Raw genomic sequence first — 23,789 nt, 5'->3', positions numbered from 1 at the left:
TAAGAGGAAGGGGATTGAAAAAAAATGCACCAGAAATGAGTCCGGCAAAGATCCATATTGTCAATATATGAGCTCATCTCAACTAAAATCCATTAACAGAATGCGATCCTCATATTTTGCAGACTCAAGTACCTTCAGTGCCTGCACTACTTCTCAATTTTTAATTTTTTGATACTTATTTAATAATTTTATTTTCTTTTTTCTGCAATATTTTTAAGATGCATTAAGCCTTTTTTCATGCACTTTTCTTCTTTCTCTGACTTTTGTTTGAAAAGTAGGCTAAAAATTGAAATAAAAAGATAAAAATATATTTTTTATAATAAAAATATATATTTCACGCTTAGGTTTTCCAAAAAAAAATCACTTAAAAAATGTTCGTTCTACGTCTTCATTTTAACTCTATTTTACTTATTGTATTGTCTAATTATATAATCAAAACTATTTTGCCTTGAGCGGGTTTAAAGTAAAATATCCTTGTTTACACTTTTTTTTTGTTCACTTTGAAAAATACAAAGCAAACTACATAATTTTATAAAATTGAACTGATCACTTAAATTCGATTGATAAGCTGTCCAAATCAAAGATAAATACATAAGTTTTTTTTTCACATTTTTTTTTTTTTTTTTTTTTTTTGCGCCATGAGCCTGTTAAATTAAAAAATGAAGAGACAGTTTCTTGATGTTATTTGCACGTTTTTACAGTAAATTAGTATTATTTCGACTTTGAATGCTCTCAGCAAAAATTAAATCTCTTTTGCAGTTTCGCAATGAAAAGAACCCAGGTGCTCCATCTGGGAGAAACTGGGCGGCAAAACTAACTGTGCCATTGGACATCCCTGCTTTAATGGTGGTACATAAAAGACTGAATGACATATCGGGGAATCGTACTAGGTCTGCAAAGGCTATAAGGGTCATTCCATGTCAACTCACACACCTAAAAAGTGAGTGCCCACAGATTATAACAAAATTTTGAAAGTTCATACCCATTTACTAAGTGGTATAAAAAATAAAAAAAATGACCCTTTAACTGTTTTAGTTTTTTATATATAAGGGGTCGAAATTTTAATGTTTTGCTCCCATCGGCTCATAACCAGAGCCTGACCATGACTCTAGAAAAAAAAAAGTTAGAAATTTGGACTTTATATATTTTGAAAGTTTACATTGAGAGCTTTAAAATGCTATATTACATGATACAAAAAAAAAAAAAAACAATTTTACACTTTGAAGGTCATTTGAATCGACCTTGAGCTTGTGCATTTCCAAAAGTTATGAATTTAAAAATCTGAAGAAAAAAAATATATTTTGTATACACTAATATTTTCTCTTATTGTGCCAAGTTTCATGTTGGGACAACACTGCGATCATGCATAATTAAGCAGTTTTTCATTTTGAGGTCACTTGAATTGACTTTTGACCTTGAGTATTTCAAAAATTATAATTTTAAAAAAATTTGAAAACAAAAAACATACTTAGTATAATCTGGTATTTTTTTATTTGTGCCAAGTTTCATGTTTGGACAACACTGAGATCAAGCATAATTTAACTTTTAATGTTATTCCGAGTGACCAAAAATCAATTACCATCAACTGAAAGCCTAATATGTGTACCCACATGCGTCATAATCATGTTGATCGTACTATATTAGAAAAATGAAAAATTCAATGCGATGTGCAATGAGTAAATTACATAAAATAATTATACAAGTTATCCATGCACTCAACTTGACTTAACAGATTTTACTTCTTCTTGACAATGCTTTGCTAAGTTGCTTTCTGCTTCCACAATTTTATATCTTCTTCCAGTTTTTGCACTTAAGTTAAACTGGTTTCAAGTCTTCATGCACACAATGTTATGGCAGATGAAAAAAGGTTACAACCAGATGCGTCCCGATGGAAGATCACGGGGGGCAATATGAACTTCCAAAAAATGTTCTTATTCAAGAAATTTTGTCTGATGATTCAGCAAAATCATCATCATTCGGCAAAATTTGGGGTTCTTTTTGGCAAAACGATGATCATTCGGCAAAATTTCAAGTTCCAGTCAGCAAATTAAGAATTTATGACCTCCTAAAATTTAAAAGTTTGGGTCGCCTTTACTTACAAAAGACTAAACCTGCAATGCAATCAAACGTTTAGGTAAAGGAATAAAATCAATTTATTACTTGTAGCATTTTATTAGGACTTAATAAACCCGAGACGGTTAGTTGAATCAACGTTTCAAAACAGTTGCTTGTTAACTCCTTGAATGCAGCATTCCACTGTCTTCACACGAGGCAACTTCGTAAATGCAATTTTTCTTCTAAAATACCCCACAACGCTGTTAAAACTGAACCAAGTTGACTCAAAAAATTTACTCGTGTGTAAAGCGAACGCTTGGCAATGTCCCGAAGAGTTGAATCAACTAAAAAGGTGATTCAACTCATCGGGATGAGAACCTTGTTGTAGTTGTTTTGTGCCAGCAAGGCTGGCAATTTGGGGTGCGCCGCTTCACTTTTCCTATTGTGCCGTAATTTGGTGTGAAGTCCGACTTCCACAATGCACACATGCCATAAGGAGCCGTTAATAGGGTACGCAACCATTCACAGCATAACAACACATTCACACAAAGGAATGACAAGGACAAGAGAGAGAAAGTACATCCATTCCCGAACGGGGATTCAAGCCTGGGATCAACCCATTGCAGGCAGGGAAAATAACATATGTAAGTAAATATAAATAAGCATATAAATGTAAGCAAATATAAATTTAAAATTGCTATACATTTCTAATTTATCGTCTTCCAAACGTTGCTAGATCATTATTTTTCAATTTATCGTCAAACATTCGTTGCATGAAACATTAAATTATAGCCGATCCCTTAATTGTCCCAATATCAAACTTGGCACAAATAAAGAACACAACAGTGTTTATAATATATTTATTTTTTTAAATATTTTAAATAATAACTTTCGGAAATACTCGCGGTCAAAGGTAATTTTAAACCACCTTCAAAATTTAAGATTGCAATTTTGTATATGTCATCTTAAAGCGCGTTTCTCTCCGTTAAGCGTCTACTCCGTTTACCAAAATTCGATTGTTTGTAAGAACCCCCAATCAAAGAATATTTACATTAAAAATCTAAAAATTTGGGTTTTTACTTTTACTATCAAACACTATCTCTGTATAAAATTTTAGAAAAATCAGAAGGGGTCAGCTTGAAAATCTTACTTTTTTGATCGATTTGATATGGAATGACCCATAAATTAAATATTATGAACTAAATGGCCAAATTTAATGAAACAATTACATTACATAAATTATAAAAATAATTCGTATGAATAAAATTTGTAACACTTTTAATAAAAGTCTTACACTTGTTCTGTAAATTAAACATTCTCCTGTTTGACAGAACACGAGACCTTATTTTAATTTACAAATACCAAAACATACTTTTTTTTTTCAAGAAAATGACATTAAAATGTTATTGGAAGTCAAGTTAGCCATAAAGCTACAATATATTTTGATTGACACATCAAAATGAAAGTCTTTATTTCGTACTTTATCTACTTTTTCTCCCCGCCATCATGCGAACTAAATCGATTATCGAGTTTCCTCTAGAGATGGCGCTATTGACGCTGTTAATAGAAAATCCTTTGTTTAACGATCTAGGTCCTATGTCCCAAGTCTCAGAGCGTAAATGATAAGTAATACGTGCATGAGAGTGAAAAAAGAATTACTGCAATTTTCTAATATTGTGGGACATTCTCTCCGACGACATGAATTTGCTTTATCATATTACAAATATTCTGTGATATGAAGAAAAAATAATTTCACTTGGTTATTAAAAACATAAAAAGTGAAAGCTTTTTCTTTATTTTATTTTAACTTCTTTTAAGGCATGTTATTTCTAATTATCAACCATAACTTTCGTTTGCCATGATCTGTATTTCGTAAAATAAGTATTCATTTTCTTTTCATAACTGTTACTACTAACAAGACACAATGCTACACTTATTATTTTTTTTAATCAAATTATGATTTAGATTTAAAAAAAATAGTTGACATTGAAATGTGTTACAATTGTTTAAAAAGGTTCCATGCTAAGATTTTAAACATTTTATAGTACACTGTTAAAAATTTTCCGGAAAATTTACGGTAATTGTTACTGGCATCCATGTTGCCAGTAACTATTATCGTAAAAATCAAATGTTACTGTAAAATTTTACGGTTTCCTCGGTAGGCCACAGCAACCAGTTGGCGCTGGGATCGCTTATTTCTCCGGTATAAATTACCGTAAAAATCAGCGATGCGTCGGCGATGCAATTTTACAGTAACAATTACCAGAAAATCTTCCTGAATTTTTAACAGTGTATGCATTATTTTTGTCTTCAGATATTGTTTTGTTTGTAAGATATAAGCCATAGTTTGGTAAAGTTTGGAGTATTGGAGAGTCCGGTAACATTACACACAAAAATTATCTTTTTTTTTTTTGCATCCTGGGTTTAAATCTTTAGTTCCTACTAAATTTGGATCGAGAAAAACGAGTTTGGCAGTGGATTTTCTTTATTAGCTCTTATTTTCAAGATACACAAAAGACCACTGGACAAAGATGCACATCAGTCACACATTAATTTGAAGGTAATGTTAAAAGGGGAAAAAAACCTTATGTAATAAATGTTATTAAATTGGTCATGTTTTATTAAACAATGCTTATTTTTCGGAAAGCAGTGATTGCTTTTGGCTTATTGCTATAAAAGCTTCATTTTCAAATGCTTTTTATACGTTAAAGAAGGACCATCTCTTGTAATATTTCAACTGCATTTGCTGAGCATTAATTCACCCCAATAACCCTGATATCTGCGTTCCATTGTGAAGACATCTTGGTGAACTTTTAATCATCACTGCTCATAGCTTTAGTTTTTAACCAAAATATCCTGGAATCGTAAACAAAATAATTTCAGAGACGAATCATTCATCAATGGTTATACTGTTTCCAAATGGATTTTTTGACCAACTGTTTTCAGTTCTAGTCTTCTCTGCTGCTTAGAAATTCTTGTAATACACCCTTAAAGGCTTCTTGGATATTTTTTCCTTCCCTCACACTTTTTTACCTTCATTATTCCCAACAGAATGAGTATGGGTAAAAGCAGAATTGGGTGGATTTATTAGACAGGCTGATTTTGAGCCTTTCTCTTCAAATAATTTGAATTTCTTGAAGTCCATTTCGATTTTATATAGTGAGATTTTTATTTCAGCCATTGATCGAAGCTTGGAAAACAGTCAGTCCCATGGGGGGCGATTAAAGAGTATTGGGAAGAATTTACGATCAGTTGGCACTTTATCTTGAAAAGTATACATAATCTCGATTGTTTATGGTTATTTTCGTGTTTAGCGAGGAAAAATACATTAGGAAATAGCTATTTTTGAGCGAGATGCATTTTTGGTGTTGAATAGTGTAAGTGATTGTGTTCTGTAGCTATAAATAAGTATTATTAAAAGAGCTTAAGACATTTTGAGAAAAACAGTGAAACGTTGGGTAAATAGGAACACACTCGCAGTAGAGTTAAGATAATAAGCTCTAATCTCTAAAAGTGAAAAAAAATGGATTAAATAAATTGTCAAAGGAAGTCCGTGGCGGGCCCGGGTTCAAAAGATCCCCCGCCTGTTTTTATTATTTTTTTTAATGCAAATTTATTTTTTGTAGTTATTTTTTAAGCTCAAATATTTTGCAAATTACCTATTTAAAGGGATAAAAGATTCCTCACATCCTTACTATTCGGTGTTGTTTGAAAGAGATTTTTTTTTCTACATCAAAGAAAGCCAGTTCCAATTTTCTCAATAATTTGGATAGCAGATGTAAGAGTTTCTATTTTAGTGAAAAGGTCTTAGGCTAAACTCAATTCAAGCACGAAGCTAAAGATCAAAATATGTTATTTGAGAACACGAATTTGAAAGCGACTTTTCAAACGTACAAAACTGACGTTTCCCAATGCTGAGGAGCCCCTTTGTGCCTATTGCTGTACAAGTTGGTACATTTTAGTGTGGAACCGAAGAAAGGGATGCGCTTCAAAGCGTTTTTTTTTTTCTTCAATTGATCAGTTGTGCATATTTCTATCAAATTCTTTTTGCTTTTGGGATGGAGCGGGCTTGTGTTCTGATTATGAGATTTTCACTTAAATTCCATTTTTTAAGGGAGGGAGAAAGGGATTTTCATTTCGTTTGAAATGAAGCATGTAACGCGTTTTTTAATATGATTATTTCTATAGGCTATTTAAATGCTTGTGAATCAAATAAGGTTGCAAAGTAATCTTCGGGGGTTGGTGAACGTCAGCAAGCAGGGAGCACAGCCTCCAAGTAGCTTTAAAAACTAGCATACAGTCAGGTACATCTCTCAAAACTTAAACTTTTACACTTAACAACTTGGTAGCATATTTTTGATTGTTAAAAACACTTTTCAACTTAGATGTATTTTTCAAAGACTTGGGACTTTCTAACTTATTTATTAGTTAGGACAGGAGCATTTTAAACACCCACGCTTCCTACTTTGCCGCGAACTAAAGTATAACATGTTTTTGATACTTGATAAAGCTCTATTTTATGGATTATCAGGGCGATTTAGTTAAACTCGCAATATATTGCAAATATCGCTACTCTGACAATTCTTTTTCCTTAAGATGTTGATACATACCTGAAATTTGACCCTCTTCCTTAAAGGCCCTAGCCGGGTTTAATCTACCCTTGAGGCTTTTTCGACTAGCACTTGGGGGGTCATTTCGAATATATATAATTTATCCAAATATTCAGCTCTCTTTCTCAAACAACCTTCAAGTTAAAAAAAAAAAAACTGTTTTTTTTTTCATAGTAAAATTCAAAATTTATGAATGGTATTTTTCCCCTTATTCTTATGATTAAAATACGTGAAAAGTTATTAGTCCACTTTTTAAACATAAAGCCGATTTTTTGCGACGAAAAAAAAAATTTAATATTTTTTCCATGCTTTTCTGAAAAGTGCCACTCACCAAATTTGATCAATAATTGTATTTCATACTTCTTTACACTCAGGATTTTTTTTTCGAATTGCTTGAAGTGGTACAACAATACGAAAAAAAAATAAAAAGTAAATTTTATTTTCATAATTTGCGTTTAAACAGATTTAAATATTTTTATTGCCAAAAAATTCATTTGAACTAAGTCAGTAAAAAATCGTCTGCTAATTAAATAAGAAAAAAAAAATCGAAAATAATATCTTACCAGAGAAAAAAATATATAAAAAAACTAAAACATATCCTTAATGAAGTTATTAGGAATGCAAAAAAAATGATTAAAGAAGTTTTAAATAAATATTATTCAATTATAAATAGTAGATAAAGACGATTTAATAATTAGACCACGTTGTTTTGAATAACCTTTCAGTCTGGATCCAATCAAGACAAAAATTTTGAACATTAAGGTAACTTTTTTACAACGTTTAACATACTTTTTCTTAAAAAACTGACAGTAGATATAATAATTTTCAACAATTTAGGATGATTTTTTAACTTTGTTTAGCCTTCGTCACTGTCTTCATTCACAACGACATTGACTTTTTCATCAATGAAAAGACGACATAATATTTCAGCAAGCTTTACCATTTTTGCAAACTATCGAGCATATATTTTGTTTTTTTAATCATCTTTTTTTAACTTGGCAGACGATTTTTACTGACTTAGTTTAAATGAATTTTTTGGCAATAAAAAAAATGTTTAAAAGCAAAATTATGAAAATAAAAACTACTTTTTAATTTTTTTCGTCTTGATCCGAAACTTTAAACACTTTGAAAAAAAATCCTGATTGTAGAATAGTATAAAAAGCATTTTCTGACAAAATTTGGTGAGTGACTTTTCAGTAAAGCATTGAAAAAAAAATATACAATTCATTTCCGTCGCAAAAAAAACGGCTTTTAGTTTGAAAATTATGACTCTAATAGTTTTTCATGCATTTTATTCCTAAAACAAGTAAAAAAAATACAGAAAAAAATTACAATTCATTAATTTCGAATTTTACTATAAATAAAAATTAAAATCTAAAAAACAAGATTTTTTTTAAAACCTCGAAGATCGTTTTGACTTAATTATTTTTATTCGACACCAAAATGACTCCCCCTCCCCAAGTGCTAGCGAAAAAGCCGCAAGCGCAGATTTAACATAGAAATCCAGCTACGGCCTTCCCTGACTTTGATTATATATATATATATATATATATATATATATATATAAACCATTAAAGTGTGTTTTAGACTTCTAATCTTTAGAAACGTTTCTAAATAAGCAATATGCAAATATTAAATTTTATTCTCTGAACTATAAAATAACTAAACACTAAAAGAATACTGTTAATTTTCCGTTAAAGAATTATAACCGTAAAATACAGCAAAAGTCTCTAAAATATTATCAAGCACAAACTCTCATATACTTTATGTGTTTAAATTGCACAAAACTTTCTGACACGTTAAAATTATAATTTAACCTTTTCATAAAAATATAGCAAAAATAGAGTTAAAAGTTAGCATAAATATGAAAAGATTAACTCATTAGCGATGGTGAAAGTGGTTCTCGTAAAAATAAATTTAACAACAGAGAAATTGAAGCTATCAATTTTCCGTTTCGTTTCACCGTTTCCCTTTCAGTGCCCAGAATTGCCTGAAAATGAACTCATTAGGGGAGAGCGTTAAATTGCAGAAATAATAAAGTCAGATAAAATGAAGAATATATTTTATGAAATACATTTTTCTGTTCTCAGATTATGAGTTCGCCTTTGTATTCAGTACTCAGAGCAGAAAGAAGTAAAATTATTTTGATAAGAGTAAGGGGGAAATGGGTTGTTTGTTATTTTTGTCTTATATTTTGTTTTTACAACTTTTCACATTTTATCGTAAAGATAATTTTGCTTATTTATAAAAACACACCAATGAAATTCAGACTTTGCATCAGGTTAACCATTAACTGTCAGTAAAAGTAATTTAAAAACAGTAAAAAAAATGTATGTTGTAAGCATAGAAAAATATAATCAAATGATCGAGGACATTTAACGGTCAAGTGAAAAAAAAATCAATTCGTAATTGTTAAAAAAAACTATCACGAATCACAAATTAGCATGTAATTGCAACCACGTAACCACGTTCTTTGGTTGCGTTTGAGTTCAAGAAACTCCTTTCTCAATGAAAAAAGTGTGAGTTTTCTGATACAAAATCATCAAAGAAAAGTAACAAGGTTTAACAGACGACACAGATAGTAAATATTATTTTTTTTCTACAATATTTGTGCTTTATTTAGGTTTTTTTTCACCTTAATAATATTGTAGCACAAAGCTTATATGATAATTTTGTATTTAGTAAATATTACTAATTAAACGAATGAGAGTGTGAAAACACAAGGTTGCCACATAAAAAATAAATTTTGCGTGAAAATTTAGAGCTTTAAAAAATAAATTTGAACCTTACTTTAAAAACATATTTTAACCCTCAGTTTTTTAAATATAAATTTAAAAACAAAAATACATGTTACTGTTTACTTAGGATGATGCTTCAGCGTTACTTACGTTAGTTATTATTGTAAACATAAGTATTTAAACATAAGTAACCGTTATGTTCGTTCAAGCGTTTAACCTAACGTAAAATTATGATCTTCAGCATATCTTAAATCATTCTTACTTTTTACTTCCTTTTACAAAAAAGGAAGTATTGTATTCGCAAAAAAAAATTCACTAAAAAATCGATCCTAATTTCCATTTGACTCACCCCCGAATGAATATTGAATTTTTTTCCCGACTTGAATACACTTGGATAAGTAAGTGCCTTAGAACGTATAGACACGTGAAATATTTATATTGACGATTCCCAAGTTAATTACAACGAATTTTCTTGTGACGTTTGTATGTATGTATGTATGTGCGTATGTGCGGATGTGCGGGTGTACGGATGTGCGTATGTGCGGACGTGGGTATGTGCGGATGCGCGTATGTATGTCGTATAACTCAAGAACGGTAAGTCCTAGAATGTTGAAATTTGTTACGTAGACTCCTAGTAGGGTCTAGTTGTGCTCCCCCCTTTTGGTTACATTCGGGTGTTTCTAAAGGGGTCTTTTGCCCCTTTTTGGGTGGAAATCATTGTTAATTTCGATGTCAACTCAAGTGGTGTTATAATTTTGCGGACACTTGGCGATATATATGACCAGTCTTTTGGTTGCCAAGTTTTGTCGCCAACTTGTTGACAAATTTGGCGATTTCTTTTTTAATCTGTTTCAATTTAGCCACTGTTGGTGATATTTAGAGAGTAAACAATTGAATCGCATTAAAATTGCCAGTAATGGGGAAATGACATAAAATTGGAGTAAAAGGAAGTCAAGTGATGCACACATCAGCTCGTTTCACAATAATATTGGAACATCTACTGTGATGTATGTTTTGTTTGCAAAATGTAATTCGTTCAAAGGTTTTGTTTAGCTTTTTGAAATATTCAAAGTCAAAAGTCATTTTTAAAATTTTAAAATTGTGCATTTGTGCCATTTAATACAACATCTTATAGCTTGTTTGAAGATCTTTGAAATGGTATCAAATTTTGGCATGTAGTGCAATTAGAAAAGAAGTGACATGCATTCAAAGGATACTCCGTCTACCAAAATTCAGTTTTTTGTAACAACTCACATTCAAAGAATATTTGTTTTACGAATCTAATTGAATTTTTTACTTTTATTACCAAGTTCTATGTTTGTACAAAATTTTAGTTATATCAGAAGGAGTCAGTTTGAGCATCCGACTTTTTTGATCGATTTGACATGGAATGAACCTTAAGCATCTTGAAAACGAGGGGGGTCTAATTTTCTTGAAACACCCACACACACACACACAGACACACACAAACACACACACGCACGCACACACTTCGCACACATAAAAATATTTTTTTTGCTTCCTATTTTTTGAAATCAGAAACTAAGAATATAACCAGAATATGCACATTTTTTCCGCCAAAATATTCAATTTTCGTGCTGTCGTCAATGTTAAAACGTTTTTAGTTTCACAAAAATATTCTTAAAGTAGCTAAATCACAAAGTAGATTTGGTACATGTTCTTCTAGAAGATATTTTTCCAATAAAGTTTGTTAGAAGCCATTGAGTGCAAGATCTGCCAAATTATAAGGAACACTACTTGAATGTTCGTATTTTCAAGACTCATCTTTTGAAGAAATAAATCACGAAACCGGTTTTTTTTTCCTCTTAATAATGCATTGCTGCTTGTATCATTATAATTGTTTTTTTAGCAGTGGTAACACTACCAGTCAGCGTACAAATATGTGAGGTTATTCCTGTTTTAGTCTGTAAGTTCGCGTGTGGTCGGGTTGAAAAAAAAAAAAATCTCAACATTAATTCGGTGCTGAGCAAAATGGAAATTAAGGCTGAATTTTGAGTGAAAATTTTTTCGCGAATACAATACTTCCTTTTCTGTAAAAGGAAGTAAAAACGGATAAATTTATTCCAAGGCTTTTCTTTTAAAGTTCCATTTTTGAAATTGAACATTTTTAAATTATTAATTTTTTGTATTAGTAACTAGTATTCATGATATTTTCATTTTTAAAACTTGTTTTTTATTTATTATAATGTTTTAACGTAAAATATTTTCGTTTTCAGTTAAATTAAAACAATATACCGTTAAAAACTGATGTTAAAATTGGACTACCACAAGTATCATTTAAATTCAGAACTTTGTGTGGACCAAAATAATGATTTTTTACTAAACTAAAAAAAATTAGCTATCATATTTTATTCAAATCATTCAAAATGAAATGATTTTATTGCGTCAAAAAAACTAAAATCCTTGAATGTTTACTTCATTTTGTGAACAATAATTTAAATGACTTTGTATCAAATCCAACTTAGATATATATTTTTTTCTAACTTTACAGAAAAAAACAAAAACAAAAATATTCACCGATTAGGATTTTTTTTTAAATCAAAATGGTATTTGATAACAGTTTTTTGTCTTAATTGAGTCAGATGCGCACTCAATCATTTTTCAGCGAGATATTCTTCGCCAAAAAGTATCAAATTAGAAAAAAAATGAATAAATAAATAAATAATAAAAAAATAAGATTGTTTTTTTCAAAAAAAAAAAAAAAAATCTGAAATATTTCTCTTGATTGTTTTAAAGTTTATGTATTAATATAGTTAGATTTTTTTTATATAAATAAAGTCCTGCCTTTTCAACAAATATAAAAAGTAACTACACACATCCTTGAAGTCACGTAATTGGCTTTACGTACTTGAGAACCATAAAAGTCATTCACGATGGGAAATTAACTACAATATGTATGCCTCCAAAGATATGTCTCCGCGAACAAGATGTTACAAACAATTTAATTACATAAATGCTGATTAAGAACATAGTTTTTGGTTAAAAGCTTTCCTTCGAATACTTATTTTACTGGCTCTTAAAAGATCCACACATAGAAAGAAATTTTAGCAGAAACTTCCTCCAGGATCATAATAAAATGCAGTTGCATTTTTATTTCACTGACTACGTACAGTAGAATCATTAAAACATTTGAGGATTTCAGTTTTTGAAAACAAAATGCAATGTGCTATTATTTACAGGCTTTTATATTAGAAAGAATGGGTCGTAATATAAAAGAATGGAAAAATTCACTTCCTAAAAATCAAAAATCAATACATCAGAAGCCGTGAAGGATCCATCATAAACCATCTGGCTGGATTTTATTGCGTACTGCTGATATTTCTTCCCTTTTTCTATCTAAAAATATTTTCTTTGCGTTAGAGTTCATAAAGTCAATTTGTTTTGGAAACAGCTATTTCAAAAAGATATTTTTTGAATCTCCTTTTATCAAAATGCCCTCAATTTTTTTCTTATTATATATATTAGATTATTACAAATACTCATCACGATTGGAAAACAGTGAGAGTCTGTAAAGTAAGAAAAAAGAACGTCAAAAAAGCACAAATTGCAGTCTTACTTTACGGTTCAGCACGAAGGTATTAATTTATCTTGGTGAGATTCTGCTTATTACGCGCAATAAGAAGAATAGGTTGACATTAAAAAAAAATACCCAACACATTTTTATATTTTATAAAATAAAAATAGATGAAATAATAGATTTTTTTTAAATCATTACTTTCATTAGTATTAACTATAGTGCTTAGAAAGAGTAGTGTGCCGACCGGCGCTTTTTCCACCGCAATTCTTGAAGACAAATTTTAGAAAAATCGCTGAAGGGCAGTGCGGTTAGGAAGCACGTTTAATTTCGCGGTGTTTACATTAATAGGCACGGGATTTTGAAACAATTTAGTTCCGTGTTTATCAATTTTACCATATTTTGTGGATATTTCATAAAACAGGATTAAATCCTTTTAATGGAGGCATCAAAGTTGAAAATTAGTACAAGTAAAGCTTCATCTTGTTTCCTACCAGGGTGCAAAAGAGGGTGCAGAACATGCAAGGAAAAAGTTTCGCTTTTTAAATGACCAGCAGATGAAGAAAAACTAAGGAAGTGGAACTCTTTAATTCCCAGATCAGATAAAGTTTTTGATAAATATTGCTCAATTTGTGCTCCGCATTTTAATTTATTGAATCGCAAAATCATTTTATTGAATTGCATTTTAAGCATAAAATAAATGGTGAGGAAGATTTGGTGCCTCGGAAAAAACATTTTTTGAAAGATGAGGCAGTTCCGACAATTTCCCCAAATCTGCCAACATACTCAATTAAAAAATTACTTAAGAAAAGGTCCATCAGAAAATTTGCAGTTAATAAAAACGTTCAATGCTTGAAAATAAAAACTTTATCTCTCCGCAGATGAAACTATAATAACCATACATAAATATATTACAAATGGAATTGTTCGTATTAATTTGTCTAAATAACGTTGGGTTTGTATAAAATTTAAAAAATCTCCAAACGTTGTATTTTTTATATATAATAAAAATTATGTGTAAAATTATATCGAAGATTAAAAGATCATTATTGAAGTCGGAGAAAATTTACAAATCAATGCTACTATTTTAGTCAAAAGTGTTAAAGTAGATTGTCCTTTTATTAAATCAGTATCGGATGTCAGAAAGCTTTTCATTAACGTTGAAGCTAGTATCGTGTACAATGGGATGGGGATATCAGAGGAATTTAAATTTGTGTCTGTAATGAAACCAACTGATTATTTTGTTGATGGTTCATCTTTAAGACACTGTAAATGTCAATTTTTTGTATTGAGTAAAAATTTAAGTTGTATTTTTTGTAAAAAGAAACGTAAATATTTGTTGTCACAGAGAGCTCAGAAAACGAAAGAAATATAGCAAATTTATAAAAGTTATAAAAATAAGCTAAATAGCAGTTTGACGTTGATAACTATTCCAGAAAGTTCAACAAATAATCAAGCCTGATGGTTGCTAATTGCAGTTATTTGCAAATTAGTATGGAGTTATTATTGTGATCGAAGCAAGCGATCCTATTTTTTTAATGTAAGGACAACCCATGAAAGTTAAAGAAAAGAAGGAGTCGGTACGTTTTCAAGCGACTCCGATTTTTCGACTCAGACTGCGAAGTCTTGATTATTTCAATTAGCTTCAAGAATTTAGAATCCGTTTTGTTTCGCAATAAGATACGCGCAGTTATTAAAAACTTATAGTCTATTATTTTCATTGAAGAGAAATTAGCATTAGGTAATTTTGTGTGGCTTTGAAAAATAAATGACCACCCGTGTAACAAATAGAACTTATTAGAGAATTTGTCTTTTGCGCTGAAATAAGTTCAATCTGAAAACCGGGGCTTTTAAACTGCGAAACTAGCATGCAATCACTGATTTAAAATGAGTCTGATTGAAGAGCATAGCGTGCTCCCTGAGCGCAGCGCCATTTGGATTTTCTTTAGATTTTACCTCACCTTTTATCCTTCGATCGGCACACTACTCTTTCTAGGCACTAAAGTATTAACTGAAAACATATTTCAGTCAGTTATGTTAATTGATGCATGTAACTTAATAACAACAGCAAAAGTTTAAATATTGCCGATTTCGAAATCTAATATTGACATCAGCACTGCAAATAAATAAAGAAATAAAAAATAAACTGCACGTACGAAATATCTTATCGTAAACCTGTCTGTGTGACTTAATGACGCAACAAAACTAGTGACTATTCTAACACAATTTGAAGCTTTTTAACTAATACTGGAACTAATTAATTTTTGAAATGGTAACATTGGATGGGTCAACTTGTTTTCTAGATTGATGTGATGTAAATAGTTTCTGTAAAGAGAGTTTTTAGTAATAATAAAGTATAACATTATTTACAAACATCTCATTTCTGAAAAATAAAGTGTATTTTAATCAATCTTTGAAATTTAAAGAGAGATTAATTGCTTTACTTACAAAAGTAGAGAAATGCTGATCAGAAGGCTTCTGGAAAAAAAAAATTCTTAAATGTATAGATGCTTTAGAAGGGTACAAAAAATATTTAAAAATAACTCTGAGAATAGAAAACATTACGTCGAACAAAGAATGCACATGCAAATAAATAATTAAAAATCTTTAAAAATGTAATAATGATAAAAAAGAATAATGTAAAAATGTCACCTCTTTTATGAGCAACACAAATAATTGAATAAATTTTATCACAAATTTTAATAATAATAATAATAATAATAATAATAATAATAATAATAATAATAATAATAATAATAATAATAATAATAATAATAATAATAATAATAATAATAATAATAATAATAATAATAATAATAATAAATTCACTACAAAACACATACGCTACAAAACTGATACATAAGCAACAGCTATGGTTAATCACTTGCTGCTTAACCAAGTATTAAAATTGCTCAAATGAAGCAACAACCAGAAGGCTTTTAAAGTCACTTAAGAGCACGGTTCATTGATCAGAAAGAAAACATTCCGATCTTTGTTTAATTGGCTTAGAGACGCTTCATGGATATGAAGCAAAGATTTGTTTTCCTCTGTAGAATTCTCAGAGTTTAGTGCCGTAAAAGCTTCAAGAAAAGTTTCTCTTTGAGCTTAAGAAAGAGTATAAATATTCAATGTATTAGGACCATTAAATTCGGCATTAAAACTAAGGACAAAGGAAACACGATAATACGATTAATATTGAAAGTAAATGATTTTTCTGATAAAATATGCGTTCTGTAATGTGCCCAATTCACAATTAAATTATTTATATTTCTTTCTTTAACAAGAGCAATATTCATATTTACATAAAAAACAAACATCGATGTAAACTTCAAAACGTCCATTTTTATCAGAAAAAAGTAAATAATAATTTTATGAAATTAAATTTATCTAAATATATTACTCACAGAAGTTAATGATGTCCTTTTAACGGGGTTAACGAAATCTGAAATAACTCTTTATAACTTTAAGGATAAAAAAAATAAATTGCCGATGCAGGTCTTTTAAATAAACCATTATAAGTCAAATTTCATTATGATAAGGAAGTAATTTCACAATTGATTATCACCATTTTTAGTGTTGATATACGTTTTGGTTGTTTTGTTTCATTTGAGCATATTGCAAATTAATTGAAGAAGAAAATAAATAAATTGCTTTCAAATTGCTTTTATTCTGTGTTACTTATTTTTTTATTTAAGTTAACAATTTTGCATGATACATTATTGCTTTTTTATTTTATTTTTGTGTCATAACATAATTATTGACCGAATAGTTTATTAATATTTTAACATAAAATAAATTTATTGGAGAAAAAAAAAGTTAATTTTAATTGAAAATCAAACACAACCTTTGTTTCAATAAAGTTTCCATAAAATTACAGTTATCTACACTACTAACTATTAAAATTGCTACATCAAAAAGCTAAATACGTGAAATTTACCCGACATGAAGAAGATGCTGTGATATGCAAGATATTATGCTTTCAACACGTTAATGTGAAAAAGACGGCACGGCGGTGATGCCATCTAAGTTACTTGACTTACAAAAAATTGTAGCAGGTTTCTGACACACAAGCTGAATTTTAGCATTGTCTAAGCGGAGTAAAATTAATGCAATACCTTGTGTGTAATGGACAAATTCTCATAAGGACATTTTGACTTTGGTAGATGTTAAATCATAGTCCATTGGGATTTCGGTTTAGCGTACAGTATTATGCTGCTGACGTTGATCGACATTCTATGACGTCATTCAATATGAAATCTCAGTTTTCAGGAGGCGTCAAAAGAAGCCCCACGGTGTACTTTCAGAGGTCCGCATTTTTTAGGAGAAGACGGATTTTTTGCCGATTACTGGCCCCAGACTTTGTTCCAGAAGGCTTTCTTATTCTACAGAAACCGTTTTCCCACAGATATATTATTCCGCAAAAGAAAATAATTGTTCGACGAAACTTTTAGCTTTTTTTTTTTACTTCCTTTTACAAAAAAAGAAGTATTGTATTCGCGAAAAAATTTTCACTCAAAAATCGACCTTAATTTCCATTTTGCTCTCCCTCGCATGAATTTTGAGTTTTGTTTTTCGACTCGACCACACGTGGATAAGTGCCTAAGAACGTATAGACACGTGAAATATCCATAATGACGACTCCCGAGTTAATTGAAACGAATTTTCTCGTGACGTCTGTGTGTACGTATGTAAGTATGTGCGTATGTGCGTAGCATAACTCAAGAGCGGTAAGTCCTAGAAAGTTGAAATTTGGTACGCAGACTCCTAGTGAGGTTTAGTTGTGCACCTTCCCTTTTGGTTGCATTTGGGTGTTTTTAAAGGAATCTTTTGCCCTTTTTTGTGGGGAAATCATTGTTAATTTCGATTTAAACTCAAGTTGTGTTATAATGTGGCGATACACTTGGCGATATATCACCAATCTTTTGGTATCCAAGTTTTGTCGCCAACTTGGTGACAAATTTGGCGATTTTTTTTAAAAAATATGTTTTAATTCGGCCACTCTTGGTGATATTTAGAGAGTAAACTATTGAATCACATTAAAATTGCCAGTAATGGGGTAATGATATTAAATTGGAGTAAAAGGAAGTCATGTGATGCACACATCTGCTCTTTTTTTTAATTAACCTACTCTTTTCTTATCCGTTGCAGTTCGAGCCAGGTAAAATTGCCAAGTCCTTTTAATGTTTTTGAATTTCTCCTGCCATTTTGTTTACTGAATTTCAAAGTGTTCTTCTAAAATTTCTTGAGTTTGCTCGCCCTATTTAATTACATGAGTTACATGCTAAATTAAGTTTTTTTTTATTTTTACTATTGATTGTATATTAATGGAACTTCCTAGAGTGTTTTGCATATCACAGCCGGATCCATCTGAATTGTTTTACAGCAGGAAAAATGTTTAATTTTGCAAAACTAATTTTTTGGGATTCATTATTTTGAGGTTCATTCGACACAACGCAATGTTTTTTAATGTAACAGGAAATTCTCTCAGTTTTTAAGGGTTTAAATTAAATTCATCAAATCATTTACTGTTGTTATGTTAAATCGGAGTTAAGTACATGTTTATCACTTATTTATGTTTGGTGACGTGGAACATTAAATTACCCCTAAATGTATGGGGTTTTTTCGTGTACAAAACAATATCTAAATTATGAAGAGTAATATCATTGACGGTAATAAGTCATTTACGAATCAAGCTTAACCAGGGTTTAATGAAAGTTTCTAAAATTTAAAATTTAGGAGATCAAATTTAAGAGTGCACATTCTTTTGTTATTTATATTTTCTTGTAAAAGAAAAGTATATCTAAAATGAGACACTATAAAATGTTATATATTTGATTTGTGTATGATCTATATGTTATCTCTTGTACCAAACATGTTTGTTTTAGGCGCAAAACAGTGTTTGACTGACAAAACGATTTAAAAAAAAACAGAAACTTTTAAAGCTAAAAAAAATCAAAGTTGCATAAGTAAAAATTAAAAGTGAGCGTAGAAGGGTCTTTCTTCTTATAATAATTCTAAAGTGCAAAATATAAAGAGGAACATATTTCCAATTAACTTTCTTAACACTCTTTATTGATTTGATGTTGTCACAACTTGTGTATAATAAGCAGTTTATTTCGTAAAGTTATAGTTATTTCTGAAATTAGAGTCATAACTTCTGAGCCTAGTCTCAAACTGTTGACCTTGAGAGTAACTAGTGTGAAAACATAACGAATAAATAATACAAGCTTTCACAAAGAGGGATGATTTTTTTTTTTTTTTGATTGTGAATTACAATTTTTTTTTTCGATTGTGAATTACATTTTTTTTTGGTACAACAATTACTATTTTAGTACAGAATCAGGGGTTTTTTTTTTGGGGGGGGGGCTGCTCACTATTTGTAGGATGTGTGTAGTGTTTGAATACTAGCACTTCTAACTTCTTAAACAGTACACTGCCGTCGTGGACTGGTAAAAACTGAAACAACACATTTTTCATTTTGAATTGTTTGGTATTTTTGTCATCTCTTGTACATATCTTCTTGTACACATCTTTATTTAACAAGCTTGCTTATTTGTTTTCGCTGAAAAAAAAAGAGAAAAAAGTCGCCAAATTTCAAAATTCCCCAATGGTAAGTACTAATTCCAAAACACGTGTCTTCAATTATCTCGAAAACCCGTTTCTACACATACTGGCGTTTACCTGCCTACGGCAGACAATAATACTTTTTTAAAAAAGTTTTATACTCCTAATTTTTATCAACTTATTTAAATTCCTATCATCATATGTGCTTCGTGAGAATAGCCATGAACAAGTGCTTAATTGAGCGTTAGTAATCACTTAAAAGATTAAAGAACATTTCAGCAAAGAAAAAATAAAAATAATCAAGTATTTCTATAAAGTACCATTTAATGCAAAAAAAAGACGGCTTGCAGCTTAATGGGAGATGGTTTCTACGAGGGCGAGTCAAATGAAAGTGAGCCAACCTACCCTGCGCAATAATGGCTCAGTCCATCAACCGCGACGCATGCGCGCAGCACACAGGCAACCCTCATTTACAAAAGTGATACGTAAGTGTGAGGATAATAGTTCTTTAATGTTCCCATAATCCGGGTTGAAATCGGTTCGTGACATAATGGACGCTCCAAGAGATGAACAGCGTGGTGTGGTCAGGTTTTTGACTGCTGAAGGTGTTTCCCAACACGAAATTAGTCGCCGTATGGCTGCCGTGTACGGTGAACATTGCATTTCATTGGCCACTGTGAAGCGTTGGTGCAAACGGTTCAAAGAAGGACGTGAAAGTTGCAAAGACGATCCAAGACCGGGCCAAAGCCACCGTGCAATCACCCCCAACACAATTGCACAGGTTGATGAGCTGATTAGACAAGAACGGAGGATAAGCATCGATGAACTGGCAGAGCATGTGAACATCAGTCACGGTTCGGTTCACACCATAATTCATGACCATCTCGGTTATCGGCTCTTGTGTGCTGAATGGATGCCCAAGATTTTGAACGACCGCCAGAAGACAGAGAGGTTCGGCGCTGCCTTGACTCATCTGATCCGGTATCACAATGAGGGTAACGACTTCTTGACTGCAATTGTGACAGGGGACGAATCATGGTGCCACCACTACAAGCCTGAAACACGCCGGCAGAGCTTACAGTGGAAACATTTGAATTCGCCACCCCCAAAGAAAGCAAAGGCCGTCATCTCCGCAGGTAAGGTGCTGTTGACTTTTTTTTTCGATCGTCAGGGGCCATTACTGATCGAATTTGCTAAACCTAGAGAGACTATCAATAGTGCCCGATATTGCGAAACGCTGGATCGCCTGCGTGTCTCTATCAAGAACAAACGACCCGGAAGATTGACGAATGGGGTCATCTTGCTGCATGACAATGCCCGTCCCCACGTCGCTGATGTGGTTAAGACAAAACTGGCGAAGTTCAAGTGGGAAACGCTGCATCATCCGCCCTACAGCCCCGACCTGTCGCCTTGCGACTTTCACATTTTCGGGCAATTGAAAAAACACCTAAAGGGAACCAGATTCGTGTCGGACGATGCCGTGAAGGAGTCAGTTTCAGAATTTTTGAAGCAGCAACCCAAGGAGTTTTATGAGAATGGAATCACGCGACTCGTTAGTCAATGGGACAAATGTTTAAATGCCCATGGTGATTACTTTTAAATAAAGTACTCCTTTTGTCATATATTCGCATTGGCTCACTTTCATTTGACTCGCCCTCGTACATTTAAATGACAAATGGAACTTGCAGCAAGAAACTTTGAAAGCTATTTTAGCTGATTTTAGGCTATACCAGTTATGCATTTTGAAAAACAAATGCAGAATTTCATTCTAAGCACTAGCAATATTCGTGGACTATATATTGCATTTGAATAATAAAGCGAACAGTTTCTATGCTTTATAATTTAAAATGGTTTGGTACATAAATTGTTAATCTAAAAATATATTTATACAAAGTCATTTTTAATCTTTCAAAATATGTCACTCCTGTTTTTTTTTTTTTTTTTTTTTTGCAATATCTCGATTTAAAAATGGTAAGAAATTGCATTCCTGATTCATACACATTAGGGTGGCCCTATTTTTCAACTTTGTAAAAAGTTATTTCAAACCCCGCAATTTTATTGCAATGGACAAAAAAATGGTCTGTGCAAAATATTAGCTCAATTGAAATATTTAAAGAGCACCTCAAATAGCATGAAATATTATCGAATTTTTGCCAAAATAAGATTTTTTCATCATTTTTCGAATTAAAAGAACCCCTATTATATTTGCATTTGTGAAGATTTCCTGTTGCAAGTGTTATGTTACTCTAACTGCCTTCTCCTGTGACCTCTCTGTTAGTTTCAACCAGAGTTATTTTTGCAAAAACACATAAATTTATGAGTGCATAAATTTGAAAATTAGAAGTTTTTTTTCTTTTAAATTTCGTTTGCTTTAAGTATAAAAATTAACTTGCCACAAAAACTTGCCAACAAAAACTCAAAGTTAATACCTATAAAAACTATAATAAACAATATTTAAATTACAATATACATCAATAATATTGTAATTAACACTTTAAGTACTACCGCAAAATCTACTTAAAATGCACTAAAATGCAAAAATATACTTTTATCTTTGTCCGTCTCTTCAAAATTTTAATGGGGAATGGGTCAAATCTCCCGAGGGACGTTAAAGCGTAGTGACTGAAGAAATGAATTTTTGAGCTATATGAAGATACGTTTTTCAAATTCCATGAGAAACATTAGAATTTAACTCACGGAAAATGCTTATTATACCGAAAAGCAAATAACTGCACCTACATGCACGTTGCTATAGTTTTAAAAAATAATTGATGAACTCACCTTAGGGTTTAGGGAACTCGCCAAGAGAGAGACAGAGAGAGATAGAGATAGAGATAGAAAACAAAAGGTGGTTTGAAACCAATTTGCACTTTGCAAGTACATGTAAATATTTTTTCTTTCATTATAAAGAGGGACAACTGCCATAAACCCTTGGGCTTGTTTTTAATCACCAATAATAAGATAAAATTTAACACTCGAAAATAAATGTTTAAGATGTGTGTCGCGTTACGAAAAACGAATATATTGAGCATTTGTTAGTAAGAAGATGTTTTGACAGCTTGTATTTATATTTATGTATCATTTATAGTACTAAGTTTTCGAAGTATACATTTTAAAACCGGGATATTCTTTTATGCTAACATTGTATTTTTATACATACCACATATATTAATTCCCAACAACAAAGCAAATATACTATTACATTAAAACAACACGATCAAACTACGTACATATTTAGTGTTGTTGCGTTCTTAAGTTTCTGCTATTGAGAAGGAACTAAATAAATCTAACAACATTGCATTGTCCTAAAACTGCATTTTGTACAAAAGAAGTTGCAAGCTTAAAACAAAAAAAAAAGTTTTAAAAAAAGGAAACTTTATATCTCTATTTTTGTGGTTGAAATTTTATGCATCGACAGATGCTTTACAGGTAGCTTTGTATGGTTATATTTTTAATGCCTAGACAAATATACATAATACAATCCAATTTACAGAAATTTAATGATTTTCAGTATGGGTAATCGTTTTAAAACGGAAAAACCATCTGTAATTGCAACAAATGCAAATTTTAAGAGTGGATAAAAAATCAGGAAACTTTTTAGTTTTCCTTATTATTACTTTTTTAGAGCTAGATTTAAAAAAAAAAACATTACATAAAGCTGCCACACCTTCTTTTATTTTACCTTAATACTGATTAGTTAGTACAGAATGTATCCGCTTTCCCAAGGGGGGGGGGGAAACGCAATCAATTGTTATTATCTTACGGGGGAAAATGAGTTTTTGATTTTGTGTATTAATCCATTATTTATTAAATGCTTGATTACTTACAAACAGTCAAAGACAAAAGCCTGTACGAAAAATATTTGTTTACGGACATTTGAAACTCTCCAGGATTAAGAAACACGATTTGAGCGTAAAACGAAAAAGATATGCCCATAATAATGCATTGTGATGTTTTAACCAAAAAGATTGACATCAATATAGTTCGTTGAGTAAAATTGTATTTCTTGTAAAATTGTATTTCTTCCTTCAGCAATAGATGTGTGTAAAAGAAGTAACTGAGTGAATTCAAGATTTCGGAAGATTGATCAAAGCACTACACATCAACTACAGTTCTAGATATATATCAAAGAGAAATTCTTTTTCATTGAGATAAATTCATGCAATTTTCAGAAACTAATATTTTTACTTGTAACGAGAAATAACATTATGAATGTCTTTTGCGAGGGTGAGTCAAAAAGTTAGTTGCACTGCTTAATGAAGCAAAACATAACATATATTTACGGTA

At 30.9% G+C, this 23,789-nt stretch overlaps 1 protein-coding gene across 1 annotated transcript; it reads left to right on the top strand.

The window, feature by feature from the left end:
- Window positions 1-20,052: 20,052 nt before the first annotated feature.
- LOC129234402 (histone-lysine N-methyltransferase SETMAR-like) lies at window positions 20,053-21,102 on the top strand. Its single transcript, XM_054868397.1, has one exon. The coding sequence runs from the start codon at window positions 20,053-20,055 to the stop codon at window positions 21,100-21,102; it is 1,050 nt and encodes a 349-aa protein (XP_054724372.1).
- Window positions 21,103-23,789: the final 2,687 nt, after the last annotated feature.

Source organism: Uloborus diversus, chromosome 1, assembly GCF_026930045.1.
Source record: "Uloborus diversus isolate 005 chromosome 1, Udiv.v.3.1, whole genome shotgun sequence".
Lineage (NCBI taxonomy): Eukaryota > Metazoa > Arthropoda > Arachnida > Araneae > Uloboridae > Uloborus > Uloborus diversus.
Note: the sequence above shows the minus strand (reverse complement) of the source record. Positions and strands in the feature narration are given on the sequence as shown.